Raw genomic sequence first — 25539 nt, 5'->3', positions numbered from 1 at the left:
TCTGATAATCAGAACTCAGATTTTTGCCCTTAGTCGCTTTGTGTAGTAGTGGTAGTTTTATTTTACCAGGGCGGGAACAACACGCTGCAAAGCCAAGCTATAGTGTAACGTATGCCAAGTTAGCTATCTTTACAATCGTTCTACTAGGGAATTAAAGCGATTATAACCCGTTGCCGATATCTCGATTGACTCGATTCGCGAAACTATTCGATCGATTATCGTCTGGTCGGTTAACGGCGCGGCTGTGTCAATCAGTTTATACTTTTATAGGTTAGGCGGATGTAAGTGATTTTATCTTTTGTAAGGATCATATAAAATATTAATAGAGTAGGAAAATGATTGATCTCCGACGCGAAATGATGGATGTTACAAGTTAAGTATAGTATGTATGCGACAGCCATGTCAAGCGCCTTTAGGCGACTTGAATAAAATCTGACACCAGTGTTAGTAATAGCACTCGAGATGATGATATTTAACTGACTCTTTTAATGCAATTTTTCATAAACAAGGATATGCTCCCGACTAGAGAACTCCTCAACTTACTAGGTTAGGTTAAAAAATATCATGTCCATGCAGGACATGATTGTTTTTTATCACGTGACACATGTTAAATGAGTGAGATCTATCTGACGACAATAAAAGCTTGTGTCAATAATTACATTATTGTAAACAAAAAAAATATTCACATTTTTTCTTCATTTGCCAATTTGTTTTATTGCCAAAGGGCAATGTCACGAATAAAAGTTGAGATCTTAATTCATGTTCAAACTTATCTCAAACGCAAAGACGTATGAAACAATATCGCTATGAGACTACAAAGTGGCTTGTATCGATGTAATACAACAATATAAATAAATACAATACAATGGACCTCGTGATATTGCATTTGTGACGGCTCTGTGCTGCGTTTAGATGAGCCAGTAGCTACTAAACAGTAGCCTGAAATTATTTTTTAACTGCATCATCATCATATCGAGTGTGTATTGCTAACACTGGTGTCAGATTTTATTCATGTCGTCCATCTGACATGACTTTTACGACTACCCACCGCCATCTAGTGGCAGGTAGTCGCGTACACACTAGTGAACTAAATCGTCCACCAGTGTGCATGTTTCCTCACGATGTTTTCCTTCACCGGAAGCAAGTGGTGGTCTATAAAAAATAGGTATACGAGTCAGATTGGTATACAAACTCATATGGCACGAATAGGATATGAGCCTGAGACCTTTCGATCCACAGGCGGGCGTCTTAACCATTACATTACACCACCGCCCAATGCGACTGCAGCTGCAAGTGGTTGCATGACCACGCCGCGCCGCCGACTCCGATATCGCGCATCCATATTTATACGTATTGTTCTATACGTTCCATAATAATATTATTAATACGAAAGTCTGTTTATCTGTATGTCACGCTTTTACACCCTTTGGAATAGATATATTTCATGCAGGTAGTAAATAGTTTGGAACAAATCTTTAAATGATGTATGTAATGTTGTAATTTTACGCGAATTTATCATTTTGGTTCATGAAAGAATAACAAACACTAAAGATATCCTATCCTTAGTAAGATAAGTAGCGCCTGCTAAATAAAAGATAGCTTATGTTACTCCAAAAATACTGGTTTCTCTAATAAAAATACACAAGTCTTTTTCTCATTGTAAATTACAAATATAATTTTCGCATTTTATTTCTTACAATCTAGTATTTACCGAGTTGCAGCTAACTAAGTATTATCGCTACTGTGCTATGTCAAGATACTCGCCAACCATTTTAATGCCAGTTCAAACGCAGCACAGGCTAAACAACAGCAAGTCAACAGTCTTCAAGAGACGACCATCCCCCCTCACCCTCCCTTCCTCTAGACACCGGTCTGGCCACCATCATTGTCAATGTTACACACGCATGTTATGAGAGGAAGGAACTAAACCCGTATAAACATGGCACGTATGTCTGCTTCGTTTTCTTTTTAACCTCCGACGCAAAAAGAGGAGTGTTATGAGTTTGACCGCTAGGTGTGTCTGTCTGTCTGTCTGTGTACATGGCACCGTAGCTCATTAACGATTTGGATGCGGTGATTTTTTATTTCATTGTTAAATTTTATGCGGTGGTTCTTTGATATGTTTGATCAAAATCGGTTCAGCCGTTTAAAAGTTTTATCGAAATGAATATTGAATGTCGCGGGTTTTTTAATTTGTCCAACAAATAAACTTTTTTCGTGTGTGTGTTAGTGGCCAGTGTTTTAATAAGAACCAGCCTTAATTGGTATAGATAGCTAAGTTTGCGTAGTAATGTAACGAATAAATTTATGGCTATCTCGTAAGATAATTAACATGGCTATCTGTGTGAATGAAGCTATAGAGAGAGACGAATGGAAAACTAACAGCTGACCCTGGACTCCGACGCTTTGCGGCTCAGAAAGAAACTGAGAAAACGCTCAAACGGAGGAAGAGAAATGAGTGGAAAATAAAGAGGCCTTTCAAGCTTCTTCGTTTTGGAAACGAGAGTTTCAATCGCGTTTTCATGCGATGGCCAAGTCGATATATTTATTTAAAACGTTTTTTAATATTAATATCATTACAACATACGTAATAATATAAGACAGAAGGTCCCTTAAGTAGGGACTAAATAAATTAACCGACTTCATATTACATGGATCTAACAACTTTTTATAAAAACTGAACTACTACACTCGATTTTTTTAGAGCATGTTTTTGATGCCATGGATTATTCTATTCCGGTCTCGATAAAGTATTAAACAAAAGTCTGTAGGTAAATCCGTCAATCCGTCGATTTTATTAGTACACTGATACTGGCAGAGCTGACACTGATAATGACATTTATCCACCGGCCCACGGATTCGTTTGAATAACTTGATTGACGCCCGCGCATCAGACACAGTTAGTGTTGCCGAACTATCGATAGGTTCAAATGAAAAAAGTCACACTGTCGATAGTATTGATAGTATCATTTCAGGGCAATAGTTTTTCTTTATTTCAGGGCAAAGGTTAAGATAATATCGATAGTATCGATGCTACGATAATCATTCGAAACGCAATCGATAGTTGACTATCGAGCGGCAAAACTAGATGGTGCAACTTCTTGAACACTACCTAATATATTTTAAATGCGAAAGTACGTTGTTTTTGTTCCCTCTTCACGCTCTATCTATTATACCAATCTTCTTGAAATTTTGCATAGTTTGAAGTACGAAGATGGACTTTGGGTACCTTTCATTCCGGAAAAAATACTATTCCCGTGGGAAATTCACGCGGGCGAAGCCGCGGTCAAAATCTATCAAAAAACAATAATAACTAATTTAATGTAATTCGTGACGATTCGCCTATCATTAATATTCTACTTCTTTATCACAAATTGTAACAATAAAAGCAATAGCACAGTAAATTAAAAATATTGGTATCGCGCTTAGACTTTTAAAATCTATGGTCACAAGTTTACGACAAAACAAATACATTATGAAGCCATTTGCCAGCGGGATGTAAACTATGAACCAAGAACACATCTGATCTCTAACTCAATGGGTTTGTGAGTATGTCTGTTATTTATAACGACAGAACCACCGCGTGGGTGAACTGAACAGTAAAAATAGAAACCGGATGCGAGTACTCTATGGTTACAAATACACAATTGTATTTTTTTAATCTGTAGTTTCAAAAAAAGTTTATTTTCTTCGAGCTTCGGCAACGGGGACCACTATTACTATAATCGAGTAACGAGTCTATTTCTATTGACTGGAAAACTGTCGCACCTTTGTGACTCCTATTTAAGTACAAACTTTTATTTCTGTTACCTGTGCGCCATTGAAATTCTATACTATCTATTGTTGAAAACCGCATGAAAATCCGTGCAGTAGTTTTTGAGTTTACCGCGAACAGACAGACAGGACAGACAGACGAAGCAGAGGACTTTGTTTTATAACATTTAACAAAAAATTGCATACTTCTGTATGTTTTAAGTAATTAGGTTTTTCCAGAATTATATTAAACTAGCGTTTGCCAGCGGCTTCGCCCGAGTGATTTTCCCTTCAGTGAAATATTTAGACTCTGTAACTAATCTGATTTCCCCATACAAACTTTGAGCCCCGTTTTTACTTTTGAAATTGCAGTTGTAGTACTGAATTCTAGCGACGTGAAAATCACACATAAAAGTGCCAACGACCACTTAAATACTGATTTTATACATATAAGTCGCGAATGGATAGAGTAGATGAATTGAAAATATCAATTTTTTTTTTCCTTTTCCATTTAAGCAACGCATGTGCAACCTAGAAAACTTTTCCTTTTAAAGACAAACACATTCTACGCATTACTACGAATTGGTAAAAACTAAAGAGGCTGCACCATAAATAACTATATAATGCACCCTAGAATCACCCCCATATTAGGGAATACCGTTAGACATCAACCCATTTCCACTGCAATGGATAATCCACTTTATTACTGAGCTAATAAATTTTAAAATCTTTCGATGGTCATTCTAGCCCTAGCATCTATGACAGCAATCGACATTCCACCTTATAACGAAGGTATACATCTCAAAATCGCTTGATAGGCGTTCAGTTCTTAACATCCAGGATAGTTAGGTCTCCCACGGCAAAGATTCTCATTATAATTTTGTTTGAATTATTCAGCATTAGATGTGTATGCAGAGATCAGCGAACTTGGACACGACGCGACGTGAACGAGATCAATCAAATGTCAAACGGTTTTTAAATAAAGAACTCGGTGAAAAAGAACAAACTTATGGTCATGGCGTCGCTGCTGTTTAATTTTGACAAGAAAATTATTTTTTCACATTATTCGAATTTTGGTTAAGTATGATTGTCATTATTTCATGTTAGGTTCTTTCCGTTTGAGAGTTAACGGACGTACAAAGAAAGGAACATTATTTTAAGCTATATACTAACTGCGACCCGGGGTTTTACTCCCGTGGTAATTTCGGAATCAAAACTAGTATGTAGTAAGTATATATTTTACCTTTGTAGCAAATTTCATAGAATTCGCGGTTAACTAAATAATTATTGCACGGATTTTCATGTGATTTTCATCAACAGATAATTTATTATAATTTCACCCGAACGAAGCCAGAACGGGCCGCTAGTAAAATGTAAATGCAATATCGACAATAGAGTAGGTTATATTTGACTAACTTAGGTAATCACTTAATTAACTAAATGACTATTTTATTAGCTTATTCGCGTGATTAATTTGTTTGTGATACAATTCTAATTAAGTAATTCTATTTCAGAATAGATTTCATTAAGTGGATGACATGGGATTGTAAATAAATTACCTAGTTTTACGCTAGGTAATTATTATTCGCACTACTGCAGAGATGTTTTTAGGCCCAGTGTTTGCCCAGTTTCTTCCCAAACAGTCGCAAACCCATCTTAAATAAAAATTCTTAAATAAAAATTAATAAATTCTTGCTAAATAACCGTAGGTAAGCTTATAAATTCAACCCTTGCGTGCGGCGCCTCGGGTGAGGTTCATACAGCTCATTTTGTATTCACTGGGTCAGTGGGTTGTCGCCAGCCACTTCACTGCAGCTCCGAGCTTGGGAAAATTTACAGTTTTTAAATCTCTTACTTGCTTTCATCCGCGGCTTCGCCCACGTGAATTTTTCACGTCAGCGCCCTGCTTACCATCATCTCTTAATGCGATCCAGGTTGGGACCTAAACTCAGAACAGTTTATAGTGCATAGGCAATCTGCAAGGTTCCTGCTGCATTTGAATCGTTCCGTAAAAGTTGATGGTAAGTCTGCTGTACTTTTTTTATGGAAATGTAGCTATGTCCTTCTCCGTATTGCTATACGTACCTATGCTAAATTTCAAGATGATTGGTTCAGTAGACAAACCGTGAAGATGTAACAAACAAACAAATCTACTCAACGAAACTTTTTGAAACTTTCCATATAATGTAGTTAAGAGTACGGAAAAGCTCATATAGATACCATACCACAGATTTATCCAGAAAAAATAAAAGTTCCCGTGGGAATATCATGCGGACATACAATAATCTACAAGTTTTTTACAAAAATGTAATTTTTGCCGCAAACTTTTATTGTCGTCAAAGACTTTTATTGGCATTTAACGCCTGACAAAAAGCCGATGTCCATGTTGTAAACCGTTGAGGAGTTCCCTCGTTGGGAGCCGATCCTGGACGCACCATTCGGTCATGCTTATCATAATAACGCATTGTCATGGAAACTGAAGATACGTGGGAAATTTCAACTCTGTAGGACAACCTGGAAGTAGGAGAAATCTAACTCGCAGGACAGACTAGCAAACATCGTGAAACTAAATAAAAGCTTGTAAAATAAAAAATCTACGTTCACTAATGAAACAAAAGTTTTATGAAAATATTATTTATGAACTAATTCGACCCAAACTGTTTGACAAATATCAAATTAGAGTGAAGGAAATGCATCTTGCACAATCTGCAGCAACAAACGTAACACTCCCGAATCCTGTTACAAAGAGATGCTGTTCAATGCAGTTGCGTAACTTTGAACTAGAGCAGACCTGCTACTTTTTCACATCTGCGGTATTTATCATCAGAAATCGTAGTAACCTTACCTAGAATCATATACTTTTTTCTAATGTCAAAAACAAAATTTTATATGGACCTTGTAGGTTATACGGAGTATACAACGAAGTACTTACTAAATCCATGGTGACAGTAATGTCACAGAATTTAAAGTCAAAAATCATTCATACTTATATTATACTTTAATAATACCGAGTAAATAATAAATCTCGTAATTAATAAAACTGATCAAATGAAAGTGACATTTAATTATCGCGTTTGATTATATAAATACCATCATACATTTATTTTTTTCCTCAATCAAATAGCCAATTCAATACTAATAATCCTTTTCGACAATGAACAGGCGTTTTGCTTCGAAATTCTTTAAAGTTCTATTTTTGGGAGGCTACCTCAAAATTATATAACGTAAATAATCACGGGAACTAGAAATAATGATGACGATATCGAATTTTTATTTTTTCACATGGATGATATATGAGGCAACTAAAGGATGAGAAGTCTTTATATCTAATGCAATGACAGCATTCCCAGAGAGGGTTGACGTCAGACAGGTGGCCAATAGGAAAGTCACAGCCGCATTTCAAAATTTAAATGTTTGTTTTAAACATACTAGACTTTCGGGCGTAACAACGGATACGAGAGTAACAGAGGGTCTAAGTACGCTTAAATCGCCTACGAAATCTGAAAGTATCTCGTCTGCTCAGTTTCTAAATGGGTTAAAAGACTTACGGTGTCCGGTGGCACAAAGGTCGAGGAAATGAAAGTCCAAACATTTGAAATCGAATTCAAAATTGTTACAGAAAAGTCACAGTTGCTGTTGTATCAATTAGTGTCAAAATGTTCTGCTGTAATATGTTGATTTTGAAACGAAAAAGTAAAAATTAGACATAGCATAGGTACTCGTACAGTGTGCGTAAATGTCCCATAAAACTGTCATAGCACTGATTATTGTTTCAAATAAAAGCAAAAATAGGTAGGCATTGTGCTCCAAAACCATGTTATCAACAACTAGCTGGCTATATTAGCTACAAGTCAACTTGGGGCAAAAATACATTTTTTGTACATATGTTTGTAACGCGATAAATTTCCAAACATTGGTCTGATTTTGATGAGATTTAAAACCTATGCAGGATCTGTCAATAGAATTTTTAAATTCGTGGGGCATCAAAATCGGTTAAGTTGTTATTAAAATATTCACAATTTTGTAAAAAATTGTGTTCGCGAGGTCTACGTTCGCGGCGAACAGCTAGTATATGCATGACTCGACCTTTATCCATCCATAAGGTAGCCCAAACAGTTTCTTGACTCCAAATACCTGTGGATCATTTTTGCTGTGCGTTAAAATTTCATACAATTTCTCTGTGCATATAATGGATACGTGTTTGGTGTGCACGAACCCTAAATGGCTTTAAAATGGCTCATGTGAACAATAACATTAGTCTTACCTCCACGACCTGCCTCAAATCTTCAACATAAACATTCTCAGTCTGGACTATCTCAGCGCAGACTCTCTCCAGCTGTGATAGACCGGGCACCTCGCTTTCTTGACCTATGGAGGAAAGCAATTTATTATTCTTCTCACCTATAACACTATACTGTGTGTCCATTTGTTTTCAAACGAAAATTGTTGGTTTTATATTCGAATCATGATAAATTGGCACATACATATAAAGAAAAACTGAATGTAATAACTGAATAACATAAAAACCACAGAATAAGTAATAAACTCGTCATAAAAATTAACAAAGGAAAAACTTACGTGGAAGGGTCGTCAAGTTTCCTTCCTCAGACACACTAGTGTTTAGAATGCCAGCATTGTTGACGAAATTGTTGCTGCCGGTAGCCGAAGTCATGTCGGCGTCGCTGTGGTCGTCGAGGCTCTCAATCGACGCCAAATAAGCGGAATTAACACCACCTTTGTTCTGCACTCCGCTACTCGAAGTAGAACTGGACGAAGCAATGGAACTCATCGATAAAGGTCTAGAAACTTCTACTGAAGGAGGATTCAATTTCAACTCTTTCTCTACAACGAATGTCTTCAAATTCCCCGTGGATCCCACTACTTCCGGATAAGGGCCAGATTTCGAAAGCTGTTTCGTCGGACTCTCTTTTCTTGGGAAATCTTTTCTACACAAACTATTTGTACCGTTTGTTTTTGAAAATTTCGCTGGAGACGCCTCCGGTGTCACACTTTTATGTTCAGATGTCTGTGGTGAATTTTCTTTAGATGATAACTTGATATCGAACTCTCTATCGTTGGATATAGAAAGTTCTATGGATTGATCGATATACGGTAAAGATAAAGACTCAAAAGCTGTTTTATTAGCTACCACTGGAACGTCGTAAATGATGGGACAATTGTTCGTTGGAACATCATAGCAAGTCTCTTCATCAACTTTAAACTTCGGTTTCAGTTCTGGTATTTTGGAATGAGATTCTTTGCTCTTTACTTTGTTATAAGATTTGATATCACACGGTTGATCGTAGATTTCTACTGATGGTAGGATTTCTACTCCGGACTGTGATATTTTAGAAGTAGCCCCAACTAATGGTATATTCGATCTATATCTCGTGGACGGCCTTCCACCAGCGACGGTTTTCTTCTGAATCTTCACTGCTGTTGTTTCTGTCGCACTTGAGATCATCCTTCTCACATTAGGCGAAAGATAATCAAACGTAGATGTTTCGGATTTATTTTCTCTTAAACTCCTATTTAAAGTCCTGTCTTTTTTGTCACTGGAGTTAACACACACTTCACTAGCACCATTGTTATCACTTCTAGTTCGATCTCGGAACAAAGAACTTTTGTTTAGTGTTGCTATAGGTAGTTTTACACTTCCAACGAGTTTAGATGGATTGACTGAACTTTTTTCATCTACAGCTGCATTCATTTCATTAGTCATTGTATGCAATTTATCAATTTCTACTGGAGGATCATTCCTTGCGTCTTTAGCTGTTTCTAGACTGGTTTCTTCTGGTCTTAAACTTTTTCCGGGTTCCAATAAAGAATCATATATTCCAATCAGGGTTGGAGTTAGATCAGTTGTGCTACCTGTAACAAAATAGACGTTTAGAGTAATAACAGTCAACAAGCAAAGAATTAATTTAAATAGTAAAGAATTGTAAGCTTTATATCTTCGGAACTAAGGTTAAATTTGTGTTAAAATAGGTGATATCCAATTAGTGGCTAATAACAATTTAATGAGTCTGCATTCTCAAAGACCATTTGAAGTTTGTTTACATCAACAATAAAATTTTACAGACAAGCATGGTTGGAATAGCCTTGATCTAAAAGAATATTGTAAGCTTCAAATGTATAGAGATCATTGTTAGGATCTTACGTGTGCTGTTTCATAATTCCAAAGTCGATTGCTGAATAATAATATATTTTATTTTGCTACTTTTTGTGATACACACGGCAGACTTTACGGAGCCGAAGTTCAGAGTGACAAATTCATAAAAATAGGTATTAAAAATTAGTTTGTGTTGCCAGCAACAATCATAGTACAGTTTCCAAACGAATTAACTTATGATCTAGTTTTTTGTTTTTATGGTGACTTAATCTATATTTCTCTGTCGGTCTCGCTATACTTAGGTAATTTGTTATTTAAGACTATTTTTAATGCCTATTATAATTGTAGACGTATCAAAAAACAACCCAAGCGATGAAAAACAAAACTATAAGTAATATATAAGTAATCAGTCGAGTAAAAAAAACATTTTAACTTAATTGTTTTGTCGGTCTGTTTATTATATAAATTGGCTCACAATAACTCGACAACCAGGTGTAAAGTTTTTTATAATTTCATATTTTTTGAAATGAACTTTCCAACCAACTTTAAATCTTCGCATTGTTACAGTCTAATACTAAATATATCTATTTATCTAGATTACACATATAATCGTGTCATTGAGTCTTGTAGAAAGTTAAACTTTACATATAAGGCAATCGGAAATACCATCCTTTTAGTATCGACAATCAACACTTTCTTCGCATGATCTACATACAAAGACATTGCACAAAGATCTGCGCCTAATCCCTCTCTATCTCTCTCTCATTTACTAGTATGCCTTGTTTCTTTTTCAGCCATAAATCGTCGAAGCCCTGAGCCCGCTTTCCTGCTTTTTCTTCTCTACATGACACGGTTCGTGGCATTCTTTATATATATTTCTTTATTTATATTTATAAATCAAGTATGTAGTACATGTTAGATATATATACATGTTATAAACATGTTCTTTTCTAACCCAACCTAACCTGATTGTGTCAAGCAGAACTGAATTTACCGAATATTCTAATTAAAACTTATCTAGATTTTGAGAAACCGATACAAAATTTTCGGCGAAACGTGCTTTCGATGAAATGTTTCTGTAAACTGTAGACACCCCGACAAAACGCTCAAATGGGACGAAATTTAAATTGATGAAAAAAACAGATGGATGATATAGTTGAGCTAATGGCTATTAGATATAAATGTATCTACATTTATATCGAATGTAGACGACTATCTAGTCGTCTACATTAGATAGTATTACCAAATACAATAACAATCGATTGTTATGCGTGCCTGAATACCGAACTCCTGAGACATCAAGGTTGCTAATTAAACGATAGTTCAACATCTGTGCGTGAATCATTGGGTTTAGTCAACAATATGGTTTACGCCCGGGTGCCCTTTGATTCGTTTAAAATTATTGTTACTAATTTCACTTCGTCAAACCTTATTGGCCTAAACTTACAACGCACAATTATTATCTAGTCTAACAGATTTTTCTACACTTTTATAGCCTTATAATTGTTGACTACAATTTTAGTTATTTCTTTAGACTTAACAGTAACATAGTTTAATAATATTTGAGACAATATTCTCATATCAAATGTATGTATGTAATAATAATTTCGAAATGTACTACAACAGGTTAAAAACCTTCAAACTCAATTTATTCTAAGCGAATCAACCTGCCTCCAACGTAAACGCAGTAAGTTCTGTAACACGGGGAAGTGAGATTTCCACATGCGTAGGTGCGAATGCATTTGATGCCAGAAGGCTTATAAATACAGGAGGAAGCAATATAATGCGTTAATTTATAAATATTTCATTTAGTATTACCTGATCTGGCGTCTGTCTGTAATCGAAACTTACGTGATTTATCAATCCTATTTCACATTAAATAGCAGGATCGAATTCGATGAAATTTCGTTAAAAAGATAGTTAAAATAAGCTTCTTTAAAAAAAAACAACTTCTTAGCACTTGCAATGGAGGCTCATTGCAGATATAATTTAAATTGAACTAATGCCACTAGTGAAGTACAATTTATCTGAATGGTACATTGTCTAACTAAATTCGCGTGACTCCATATCCTCCCATGGATGTCGTACGACGGTACTAAGAGACACATAGCCTTGGCTGATTGGAGCCAAACCCAAGGAGGGTTGAGGTTAAGCAGGCGGCCGGTTGCAAAATCACAGTAGAACGATCAAAAATTTACATTTTTTTAGGACATTTAAATTCAGAAGCATTCGTGTTTATCGTATTTAAATTGTTTTAGAACTTATCTAAGTATGTGTAGCAGCGACTGTAACTACTATATTTACACACCATTCTATGGTAAGGCATGTTTTTATCTATCAATTTACACGTGTTTTTGCAAATAAAATTTCTTTTATCTTTAAGTTTATTTTTTTTTACGTTGACCGCTTCACCCCGAATGCAACCAGGAACATATGGACAAAAGAGAGGTCCATTTAAAATTAAACTTTAGTTTCAGCGTGGAAATGAGAAAGAGATCCATTTCAAATGTAAACTTTAGTTTCGGCACACTAACCGGGCCGTCGTCCTTTTAGGCCTCATTTCATAGCATACAAAATTCTTCGTTCACACAATTAATCCGTGCTTCCTGGTTCGCCCGGTCCGAAACTTGGTGTCCGTAATTTGTCCCAGTTTCCGACAGCTCATTAGTCCGGCTGAAATGTGACGAAAGAATGTGTCGCAGACTATAAAATACGATCACTTATTTTCGGAGACGAATATTAAGGCGATCTATATGTATTTTAGACAAATTGTTATAAAACTATTGCTTGTCAGTTTATTTGCTATTCCGTCCTGAAATTCTCAAGGAATTAATACCTAGTACAGAGTAAACTCCACACAGATCAGTGTGCAAGCAAGCGCAGGATATCTAATGCCTACCAATTACATCCACACCAACGCCTAACTTTGACGGATTTCCTATGCTGGTTGCTGGCATTGCGGTTAATAAAAGAGCTCATACAAACTACGATATGTTCATGCATTACGCGTCAGCGTTCGACGTTGGTCTGAATCAAAGTGGCCAGCCAGTGCGGCCTTTAAAATAAAAATAAAATAAAACACCAGGCAAATAAAATAAAATAATATATCCTGCGCTTGCGCACTGGTCTGACTCCCGACTAAATCAGAACTCCCACGTCTTACAAATTGATTGTAATGCAGTGTCAAAACATTGTTTACATTTTTATAAGTAACAGGAAGAAGGAAGTTGCGGCCTTTTCCCAGCAGGACACAACACAACTAAAGGTTAAAAAAATAAGTAACAAAGTTATGTAATTTTCCAAACAAAGAGAAACAATTATATCACTTGATAAGTACCATAATATTATACTAGCGTACCGTCCCGGCTTCGCTCAGGTAAAACCTTAATAAATTATACTCCTAAGTCTACAAGTATACTTTATGTTCTATAATTGGTGAAATACGTACAAAAATCCGTACAGTACTTTTTGAATTTATCGCTTTCATACAGAATAACATACTGACGCGACAAAACCACTTCTTTTTATAATATACCTACAGAAGGATTGCTCTTTATACTCGTACTCGAAAATGTGATGTCGTAAACATAGATACAGTAATTCTACAGATAATATCAGTAAGCTAGGCCTTCCAAGTCTATTCGACATCGGTAATCTACAGCCAGCCCTTGATCCAATGACCCGTAGTGACCCGCCAACAATCGATTGGGTCAATTGAATTTATTTGAAACTCATTGTTCTTGGAAATAGACGTTGGGTTTCACACCTCGTAGTGAAATTATTACATTTGGTACATTTTCTTCAATTTTTTATTCAATTTAAGATGATATTCACATATTGACGTCAAAAAAAATTGCCGACTTCCGAAGATGAAGAAGAAAAAGAAGAGAAGCTCTTATAATACTTAGCTCTCTCTCTCATCAGGGGTGTCGTCCCGGTTTCTTCCTGAACCATTGAGCGTCGGAGCCCAAATCCATTAAAAGAATAATTCCAACAATAAAATATTTCTTAAACTCTTGTTCTATACATTTGGTGCATTGGGGCGTCACAGCTCCGAATGCGACCAGATTAGAGAGAGACTCTCACAGGCAACATCAAGTTAATAATAAACAGTTACCGCGGTGGTCTAAAACTGGTACCTGTATTTTGCGGTCACGTAATTTTATTCCACGCGTCTAAGTACTAGTACAAACAAAGCCCTTCCATATAAAAAGGCATACTTTATGTACGACCACTATGACTCATACTCAACGCCAAGTGTTGATTTAAAATAAAAGATTCTGTTTTGTTTTATATACAAAGTATTACAGGGAATCATTAGGCAAATTCTTGAGTGGTATGTCGTCGTGGGAAAGAATGTTCTGATTCGTTGGAGAAATATGTCTACATTTCTCGTAGACTCCAATTTAGATTTCACATTTTTCTTAACCCATCACTTCACTGGCGGCAATACCGTGAAAGTATAGGAAGAGTGTCCATTTACTGCCACCACTATGGATTTCTCTGTGATTAATCAATTAAGTGTTTCTACCTGTTTAACTCATTGATTGGACGTTCTTCATTTAATGGGTCGTTTACGTTTTTGCAGTCTTTCAATATCGTTAGCTGAGATAGACCGTCATTGTGTTCTATCGAGTTTTCTCTCAACCGCCACTAGTGATGTGCCGTTGAGATATTTGTTTTCTCTGTATTTTTTTATATAATATGTATGCTGTAATAATGTACTTATTTGTCCGTGGCGTGACGCCGCTCACATAAGGGAGTGTCTGAAAATCAGTACCGGGCATTTAAATTTTTCTTCATGTGTATGTTCGTGTGTGTGTTTCGCAATAAAGATATTCTATTCTATAGATATTCTATTCTCAAAAATTTCCTCCCTCGATAATCCATTTTATGGTAAAGAAGAGAATTATCAGAATTCTCACAGATCTGATGCATCAGACTTACACATCATCTGTAAAAAGTTCAACTGTACCTATAACTGGTTTACAGACAGACAGACAACAGTCTTAGTTATAGGGTCCCGTTTTACCATAAAATGGTATAAATTATATTTAACCAAACAAAATATATAAATAAGTATGAGAGTTAGTTGCTGTTACCACAGCATTAGAGGTCCATGAAGGATAGACATGCATTCGATTGTACAACATATAATATAACACTGATGCTCAGATAGAAGCAACATTATGACATTAATTGTATATGTGTCGATGTATACGTATAAGATCTAACGCACAGATGAAATAAATAGAGATTTATCTGAGTATTCTAGCAAACACAGGCAGACATAGACTGTGGCGCCAGGACATCGGCGCCAGCGCCGGTAAAGCCGTATTCACACGATCATTTGTCTATTCTTATTGTGAGAACGCCAAAATTATTTATGGCTGGACACAAAGTGATGGCCCAAATTTTTGTCACAAACAAAATCTTGCACAAAAGTTACTACGTATTATTATAGTAGGATTTATTAATCTTACTAATGTTATTAATGCGAAAGTTTGTGAAGATGTATGTGTTTGTTACTCTTTCACGCAAAATCTACTGGACGGATTGTTATGAAATTTGGTTCACGAGTAGAATATAACCTGGAATAGGGTACGTTTTATTCTAAAAATCCCACGGTAGCGAGCAACGGGACGCAGCTAGTATTACAAACAGATTCTTCAAAATTATTACAGCAACACAACTGGCACATATCTAAATATCTCTAGGTCTAACAGTTCAACTAACTCGGATGCAGGTGCTAGTCCAAACAAAGGAAAGGAAGAATATTTACAGAAAAAAAATCCACCTTTTTAAAAAAATATCCTTTTATTCATAAAAAAGTAAAATCCTGTATCTGCCTATGTTTTGTCATCACTATCGCATTTAAGATTTTGAAATCGATAGAATAAAATTTAGCTTTAGTATTATTATTATCTCTGTATGTTTTTTTAAAGATATTTTACCTGTGATGCGTTCTCGCCCTAACAGAAATAGCGCGTGTACTAATCGCTGGAGTAAGATATCGATCAGTCAGTACGTAACAAGTTTGCTTTGTGTTCATTAATAGATGGTCTTTTAGTCTTTCGATAAGCGCCTAGCTGTGATAGACTCTGGAGTTAAACTTACAAGTGAGGATATTGAATTAGGCTGAAAATAGGTTTTGATTAGTGAACTGTTAACCAGTGTGCAGGTTTCCTCGCAATGTTTGGCTTCATGAGTAGCAAATGGTGGTCTATGAATTAGAGTACTATACATGAGTCAGATTGGTATGCATACTCATGTAGCACGAGCAAGATTCGAACTTGGGACCATTCGATCATAGGCGGTCTTAACCACTTGACCACCATGTGTATTTGTCACAATTTTAATTGAGTTTAAGCAAACAAAGTGATTCAGTGTCCCGTTTGCATCAACTTGACTTCTAAGAACCGGTAAAAATACGTGACGGTACAAAAAATTCCGGAACGTGAGGAATGTTGCGCGCATACCGGTACGCAGCCGGTATTTTTGCGGTACACAGCGCAGCGCCTGGACTGGACGCAATCTCATTATCATTTTTAATTCTGGGTTATCATGTTTAATTAATTTCTCCCACAGATTAAAAAAATTGCGAAGATTTATTTAGAAGGAAACCAGACACAACTAAACGTGAACTTTGAGCCCTCCTTATACGAAGTACTTACTAAATCCGTGACTTATTATTTTATTAGTAAAATAAAACTGTAAGTGGGCTGTTTCTGTACATAAGAAATATTAAAAACAAATAATTATAGGTAGACTAATAGAAGCCAAAACAATTTTTTTAGGTCTATCTGACTAAATGTTTGTACGTGCATCATGAAAAATCTACTGGTTGGAATTTGATGCCGTTCACAGTTGTATAGCAGATGATCTAACTTAAAATTTGGTGTAGATTTCATCGCGATACTTTGCTTAGATATTGACAATAATAAGTTGAGCGGACGCACGAAATGAACGCGTGCAACAGCTAGTAAAAATATATTCATGAGGGGGCGCTATAAATACAGTAATTCCCACTAGAGGGAAGTTGCGGGGCACAGCTAGTCAGCAGTACACATAGTACCTACTATTACAGAGTTGTAAAAAAAATTAAATGGCCGCTCAACCTACATCTACTCTTTCTTTTCGTAAAAGGCGTCGTCTAGTTTCTGTAGTATTTTCACTTACTTATACTCCACAGACAGATTGCCAAGCGATCACCGCCAATCACGAACTTTCCCGCCATTTCCTTACTGATCTGTCATTCCTGCACAAATGTCATAAAACACACCCATCGTTATTGTCTGTGGTATTGTCGTACTTTCACTAGTGATGTCGTTAAATTTTATAAGTAGACGTTTGTCAATGATTACAGGTCGTTATTTATCTGATTATCTTTGACCTCAAGACTTATTGCTTTTCACCTATCGTCGATCTAATACGAAACGGCTATGTAAAGAATATTTTAGTTGCTATATATTCACACTAAATATCTCGAATAAATAGCTTGTGTCACTCTCCAACAATCTCCAGAAATAATCTAAACTGTCCTAATATAACAATCCAAATATACTGCAATTGACCTTTCTTAGAAAGGACAAATAAACAAACCTACTTTAATATTTATTTAGTTTGAATAGATAGTACGCATTGATTAATAGGAAAAAAAATTATACATGTAGGGAATTTTACTGCGATGTTATCACGCCAGATGACAGCATTAGAAAAACAATGACAATGACAGATAACAAAATATTCGTCATTGGTACCATGGCAACGGGTGGTTTGTATACCTACCCTAAATAGGTATCTAAGTGACAAACATCACTGAAAATAAGAATTTACCAAACCTAAAAGAATTTTTTTAATGGTGTCAAGCATTAACTATTCAAATATTGAGTGAATCTTTTAAAATATGTGACATTGCATTCCACACATTATTAGTATAAACTGCAAATTAGTTGACTAATAAATTAAATAGTGAAGTGTTTGATTATAAATTGCCCATCGACTCATGTCCCTAACGATAATTTCGAATATTTTTTTATCTGTGCATTTACGGAACCGTTCCAAGTTTGAAATTTAAATGTAAATAAAGTCGAAAATTATTTGTGTCCGAAATGCATTCTAACTGTAAATGCCGTGGGCGGTATATGGCGCCTATAACAGATAACTTAAACATAAATTGAGAACAACAGTTCGATCCGGTTGTTAAATTAAGTTAATTGCAATAAAAAATCAAATTTAGAGACACTTTACTGTTAATAAAGTCAAAATTAACGTAAATAAAAATCATTTATTTTATTGGAATAAAGATAAATTTGTAGAATAGTAAAGGCATACCTAACGCGTATCCAGAACATGCACAGCAAAATTGTGTGGAATATTAACTCACGTGTAGTACTCGTGCGTATACATAATTCTTTACAATCGTGCAGCAGAATAAGGACTGCACAGGAATTAGAATGAAAGAAAAAAAAACTTTGATGCAATTTGGCACATGGATAGGTCTAAAATTACCTACCCAAAACATGCATTGTTATGGTTAAATGGACATAATCGATAACTCGAAAATTGCCTAACATCACTATTGACACAACATAATCGAGTTGATGTAATGTTGCCATTTTAAATAACTGTGTTTGGACTGAGACACGCGATTGTATCAAAGTTAATGTAATGTAATGTTTGGGGTTGTAAGCAATAAATTGGACAAACCATTTGAATGTAGTTTGCTTTTGATTTTCTGTTGTAATGACAGACAAGGATGTCATACAAGGCGATCGTATACCTAACCTAGCCTATAAATATACCTACCTTCATCACAGAAAATTAACAAAATTTTAATATTACAAAGGTCCACTCAGCTTGTGTCATGACGAGGAGCCATGACGCTGATGGCACTGCCACTAAAGAATTTACGATAACTTGTTTTCTTGGTAATTTTCCCTTATGCTGCCTTTAAAGTTCAGCCGTAGGGCACTTGCATAGACCTGGGAAGAGTGCCCTACTCCGTCGTGACGCAACCGCCCGAGGCACACAGATAACGCTGGGTGGCCTGACTGATGCAAACATTTCTTAATGTTTTAGTTTGTTTAGACACGCTTTACATAGAGTAGATGTCATGATTTAGAAGTACTTATACAGTAGGGAAGGTAATCCATGCTAATATTATAAATGCGAAAGTCTGTCTATTTGATCCGCTTTCGCAATTAAACCGCTGAACCAACTTAACTACTAACTACACACACGCTTTGGTGTTTTGGGTGCAAAGACCCCCGTTCAAACATAGGTAAGTTTTTTTTTCAGAAATCAACCCCGAAAATACTACTTATAATGGGGTGGGATGAAAATCATGTCTGTTGCGCTTTCACGGCTAAACCGCTGGACTGATTTCGATGAAATTTGGTAAGTATGTAATTACAGATCTTTATTTTTTTAATCAACCCCCAGTCAACAGATTATAATGGGGTGTCAAAGTTTGTATGAAAATGTACAGTTTTATACTGTTCTCGACTAAAGGCATCTGACATGACTTTTACGACTACCTATTGCGTCTACTCACTGCGTCACTAATGAACTTAAACTGTCAACCAGTGTGAACTTAATGCTTTTTAGCATTAAGTTAAATAAAACCTTCTATTTTAAATTGAACGGAAGAAGGTGAACTAGCAACTATGTGTTGTTTGGAACCTATGAATGACAATAAGACGTTAATCATTTGTTCACCTTGTCGCGTAGAATCTTCGATGAGTCATCATCATCAATCGCATCTTCTGTATATACCTAGGTACCTAAAGAAGTAGTAATTTTTATTTTTTTATGCTTTTTGTACAAAGTACTAACTAGTTTATTTTATACCAATAGTCATATTTTCATGTGATTCTTCTGTAATCTGTCATAATGTAATCAGACAAAGATAAGTTTAGCGCCTAAACCCGTCTAGGTAATGTGCTGGACTAACTTTAGGCTCAGTTTTTTCACAGTTCATTCACTGGACCATTTCCAAATCCCACTTCTATCGGTAGTATTTTATAACTTGAATAGTATTTATTTATTTTAGTACTTAGTAATATTTTATCACTTAGCAGTTTATCTACGTACTATAGTAGTACCAGTATCATAAGTAATGGGTCAGTGTTTTGAGCACCTAGTCCATAATTAATTCTCGCAAACTTCCTTTATATTATTTTTAATTTACTTCTTTACACCATACCATACTCATACCTAATTAAACGTTGTACATTCAATAGCACACGAACCTACGAAAATTCATTGCAATTTCACCACTATTACCGCCGCGTAAAGTTTAAGCTGAGTAACTTGACATTTAGCTGACAGTCGGAGGATGCATTTATCATTTCAACATTTATCAGAAAAACACTAATTTAATGCATGTATTGACAGTTCAATGAATTTCGATAAGATAAGAACTTACATATAATGTAGTTAAAGTCCGAGAGATATAAAGAAAGTTTTGAGTATGAGCTTTCTCTAATTTGAATAGAAACATCAGTTTATAATGTGTTCTGGAAATCGCTAAAAATATGCAATTTCTAAAACTCTACTCCTGTTCATAAAATATTTTTAAGATTTAAAATATTTTAGTTTGGAAATAGACATATTCATGAGTAAGTATTATCTGAGATTCTAATTTAATTTCCGATGATTTTCTGTAAAACAAAACGCCAATAAAAACTGAACTCACCATTTAAAAATTTAATATAAATCCAAAAACTTTAAAGAGGCATAGATCACAACTCACATCCCACCAAATATAGTTCAAAAACCACATGCGGATTACACTCGACTACACTGTTACTCGATTTAGACTGGACTCGCGCACATGTTGCTACTTCAAAATAATAATAAATTAAAAAAATAAAATTCAAACGCGCGCGTCATTCGTAGCGCGGAGAACTCAACTGATGAATCACGAAAATAATACCAATTAAATGCTAGGACATTCGCAATTCAAATATGTTTACGCGATTTTAAGCTCTATTTCCTTGGAAAAGCGACGCTGTTGTTTTCAAACGGCAATGTAGTAGTGACGCCATTTTTTGTTACGTGTCAAACTGGTTTATGAATGAATCAAACGCCTGGTTTTACTAGTAACCTGCTTTTCTGTTATTTGATATCTAGAAGATTTCTGTATATAGCTTATTATAACAACGAAGTAACGGAAAAATTGTCCGATTATAATTTTGATGTGGATCATATAATATCGACTAAAGTATTTAAAGTTAACATCAATCGACTAAATTAAAAAGACTGCCATCAAATCCTAAGAAAGAATTGATAAGAACTTTCAGTTCAGCGATCGAAAAACTGCATTGCTACTTATTTAAAGAATATGTTTTGTTTATTTTTTACCTCCCACGCTTTAACAACTAATCTTCTTCAAATTTCACATGGGCAAATACTTGAACTAAAGACGTAATTCATCATGGTGATCGGTGATCGGTGATCCAGTCTTGGATATAGGCCTCTTCCCTCCTCTTTCACTCTTGGCGGTCTTGCGCCCGACTCATCCAGTCTCGACCTCCGTGCCGTCGGATATCATCCACCCAACGCTGCGGTGGTCTGCCGCGTCCTCTGGTGTCTGCTCTTGGTCTCCATTCTAGAACTCGTCTCGTACACCGACTCTTGCATTCTCGCAATATGTCCTGCCCATGCCCACTTTTTCTTCTAACTCTGGAGACAAGACGTAATTAATTATATTTTATTAATTATATTTATTGCCCTTGAATAATCAAATCTTAGAACGAAACATCGGCCTTCAAATATATACAATGTCTATTAATCCATAATCAATTTTAGTGAGGGGCTTGTAAGGTCGAATCAAGATGAATGGGAGACCTTCCCGGACAGATAAACTAACGATTAGTGATGTGCCACATCAATCGATAAATCGACTGGTCAGACTCCATTTAAATCTAGCTGAACTCAATAAAGTAGGTAGTCAATTTAGTTGTTAAGCAAGGACCGTTACAGCTATATCCATTTAAACTATCTGTAAATGTCAGTCGTGACTTGATACGATATAAATACAATTTTAACATTTAATTTATAATTAGTATTAAACTGTAAACATTCGTACCATATAACGTAACATGCCATATAGCGTGTGGTTCCGCTCTAGAATAAGACCACTCCATATCCTAACGTGGATATCGTACGAGGCGACTAAGGGACACATAGCCTATGGTCAACAATAGAATTCCCAAGAAGAGTTGACGTTAGGAAGCCGGTTGCAAAATAATAGCCAAATCTTTAAAAAATTAAGGTCACTTATTACGCTGACTCTTGGCTTCGCGGCTGATTCGTGTAATTTTGAATAATAAAAATTACACAATAACTTTAGGCAATTAGTATGACATTTAAAACATTTGACAATAATACAAATTAAACGTGTCAGCGTGAGGTAAGAATTTAAAAAATCTCTGCCATACATCTTCCGAGTCTATGTTTTCTATGAGAGTAGCCATACATACATATCATCTTGAACAACGTCATCATTATAAGCATTGACCTCAATTCCAACAGCTTCCAATATACGAAGAGACAGGAGCCTAAATTCACGTTGACATTATAAATTCTAATCCCACCAAAAACATTTTCATGTAAAAATGTTGCCAAGACGAGTCTAGTTTGCTTCACAACTCTACACTTTAGTCAAAATGTATGAAAAAGTGGTCAGATCTCATGTAGAGCCAAGGTTCTTGATATTTCTAACTTCACATACTCGACATTCTAGTTAAAACGTGTAGCTTGGCCGTTTCGTTACCGAAACCGATAACGAATGCCTATGAAATCTATGTGACGGTAGCAAAACGGCCAAAAATATTTTCAAATTTATCTTCTGTGTGCTCTAAGACATTTCAATATTATTCTAATAAGCTTCAATTTATCAAATCGAATCAATCATTCGAAATGTGTGTCATTTTATACGATTCTGTAACCTGTAATGCATTTGTCAATCGCTAATCAGAACGTTTAAATTGGATTGCAGTAACCAATAAATTTATTCATGAACTAGCTTTGTCTGAACTTATTATTGTCAATATATCGGGTTCTAAGCAACGTATCGCGATGAAACCTATATCAGATTTAAATTGAAGACTATTTGCTATACAACAGTAAAATCCGCATCAAATTCCATCCAGTAGTTTTTGCGTGATGCGCGAACAAACATACAGAGACAAACAAAAATTAAATAAAAAATTGTTTGGGCTTCTATCCCATAAAGACACCTTTAATATCTCCTATGTACAAACATAGCTCACGTACGATTTTATTATATGTCCAGATATGCAAAGCCTAGATAATACCTAAATCAATATATACAAAACTCTTCCGTTACTGACTGACTGACTAACAGACAATGTACAGCCGATACTATACTGGGCGTAGGAAGCTGAAATTTGGCATGTAGATTATGGGGAGTGTAGGGGAGCACTAAGAAGGGATTTCCTGAAATTCCCACGGGAAACGGATTTTTACTCACATTCGAAGTTGTGGGCAAAAGCTAGTAGTATATATTTCTGTCCAATTATTTTTCTTTCCACCCAAATGTTGACTGGAAGAAATGAAATGCCTAGTTATAAGTTACTAGCTATTGCCCGCGGCTTCGCCGGAGTGCAATTCCCACGGGAACATTTATTTTTACGGAATGAAAGGTATCCTATGTCCTTCTATAATTCTAATACTACATACTTACTACTACATACTTCGAACTACATGTATGCTAAATTTCAAGATGACTGGTTGAGCAGATAAAGCGTGAAAAGGTAACAAATAAACAAACAAGCTAACTTTCGCATTTATAATATTAGTTAGGATTAGTATTTATAACAATAGATTTATTAGAGACAATTCTTCGCTTTACATGAAAATTCCTTATAATATATTCAAACGTCTTAATCTTATTCCGTCAACGTAACGTAATACTGGCTGGAGAAAAAAAAAGATTTTTATCGTCAGTCGAACACGAGTGCATTCAAACTCCAACACTGCACCGAGGTCGTCGGCCTCTTGTCATATCGCACGCTAGGGCAGTGGGGCATATCGATAAATCACGCAGGTTTTATCGATAATTTAAAATTGTAAATACAATATGACAATGTAAAATGGTATTATCCACCTTACCGCTAGATTTACATTTAGGTACACCTTGTTTTAGTTAAAAATATGTTTTGCCCTTATCTCACTTTATGATATTGGACATAGACAGAATGAGACAAAACACATATTAAAGATTGTATTTTTTAAATAAATTTATAACAAGAAGAGTTGAGTTTATCATATAAGTGTTCCTTATTTCATAAAGTAACCAGTAACAATTTTACAGTAACCACCTCTAAAAGATAAAAGTTGACGACCATCGTAGCGTAGTGGTCACCACGCCCGTCCGCTATTCGAAGATCCCGTGTTCGATTCCCAGCACAGGCAAATATTTGACCTGTGATCTTAAATATTTGTCTACGGTTCTGGATGTGTTGTACCCGTTTCTGTGTTCGGTCCGGCCATAAAACGACTTAGTGGAAACGGTACACACCGAACACTAAGCTTGTATCGTAGGACTGATAGACAAAAACAGAAATGGGCACAACAAACTCAGCAGACAAATATCTAATCAAAAGTACAATTTGACAATTTATTCGCTGAGAATCGAACCCAGGACTTCCGAATATGAGTATCCGTAGTGACACTAAGCCACCGTCGTCAAGTCATCGACAAAAAGTTGCCATCACTACGCAAGGAGTTCATAAAATAAAAGGCGAAGTCATAATATCCTGCGCGCGAGTCGCACACGTGTGCCCTGTACTATACTGGCACAAAATACAGGGCGAACAGACACATAACCTAAAAAACTTAATCCAAATATAGGTACTAGTTAGTTCTGGTGTTGCAGGCGTCCATAGGCTGCGGTGACCACTTCCCTTCAGGTGGGGTGGGCCCATGCCTGTTTGCTTGCTCAGTAGTATAAAAAAATATCAAATTGAGTTTTTTTTTTCCTTTTAGTTTAGTTGCACTTTATGGCACCACCTTTTGCGATCTCTGTTTGGTCTAATGGTTCATTGGTAGAGAATGCTATATGGCGTTAACTCCGACTTTGGAAAATATTTTGTAATTTGGGCAATAAAGTTTTTGAATTAAATATATGTATATATATATATCCCTTACGGAGTAGACAGAGCCAAGAGCTGCGAAACACGAAAGCCTCGTTTGGACCACTGGACCACCACAGCACCACTTTTTTGGTAACTTTATTTTATGACGGAGACACACCATATCGCTCAACATTACATCTACAAACAACATTACATCGGATATCGAGAGAAACCAGATGAATCGATAACTCGTAATTGATCTCGATTACTTACTTGGAGCTATATGATAACATTTATTTAACTTTATTACAACAACACGTAAAAGGCGAAAGGCGGACGTAAAAACTGAGGCTTTTTCTATCAGCCAAAAAAATAATAATATTTATCTAATATTAACTTTGACATTACAATGTAATCTCTCGCGCTAATTCAAATATGGAATTCCGACGATTCTTAAAAAATCATGGACAAAAATAGAAAATGGGCGATCCTGGGGTTGCCACTCCATATATTTACATGGGCCCCGTTGGTCGCGGTAAAAATAATTAAAACGTAGATCTTTAAATC

General features: G+C 35.7%; 1 protein-coding gene across 1 annotated transcript in view; it reads right to left on the bottom strand.

Annotated features, from left to right (window-relative positions):
• Nucleotides 1-25539, bottom strand: part of GEFmeso (Guanine nucleotide exchange factor in mesoderm) — a 67868-nt gene that overhangs the window by 16194 nt on the left and 26135 nt on the right. Inside the window, exons 2-3 of the mRNA XM_053764638.2 lie at nt 8332-9624; nt 8018-8121 (exon numbers count right to left, since the gene is read on the bottom strand). Coding sequence (XP_053620613.1) covers nt 8018-8121; nt 8332-9624 — 1397 coding nt within the window. The remainder of the gene's footprint in view (nt 1-8017; nt 8122-8331; nt 9625-25539) is intronic.

This window comes from Plodia interpunctella, chromosome 26, assembly GCF_027563975.2.
Source record: "Plodia interpunctella isolate USDA-ARS_2022_Savannah chromosome 26, ilPloInte3.2, whole genome shotgun sequence".
NCBI classification, from domain to species: domain Eukaryota; kingdom Metazoa; phylum Arthropoda; class Insecta; order Lepidoptera; family Pyralidae; genus Plodia; species Plodia interpunctella.
Note: the sequence above shows the minus strand (reverse complement) of the source record. Positions and strands in the feature narration are given on the sequence as shown.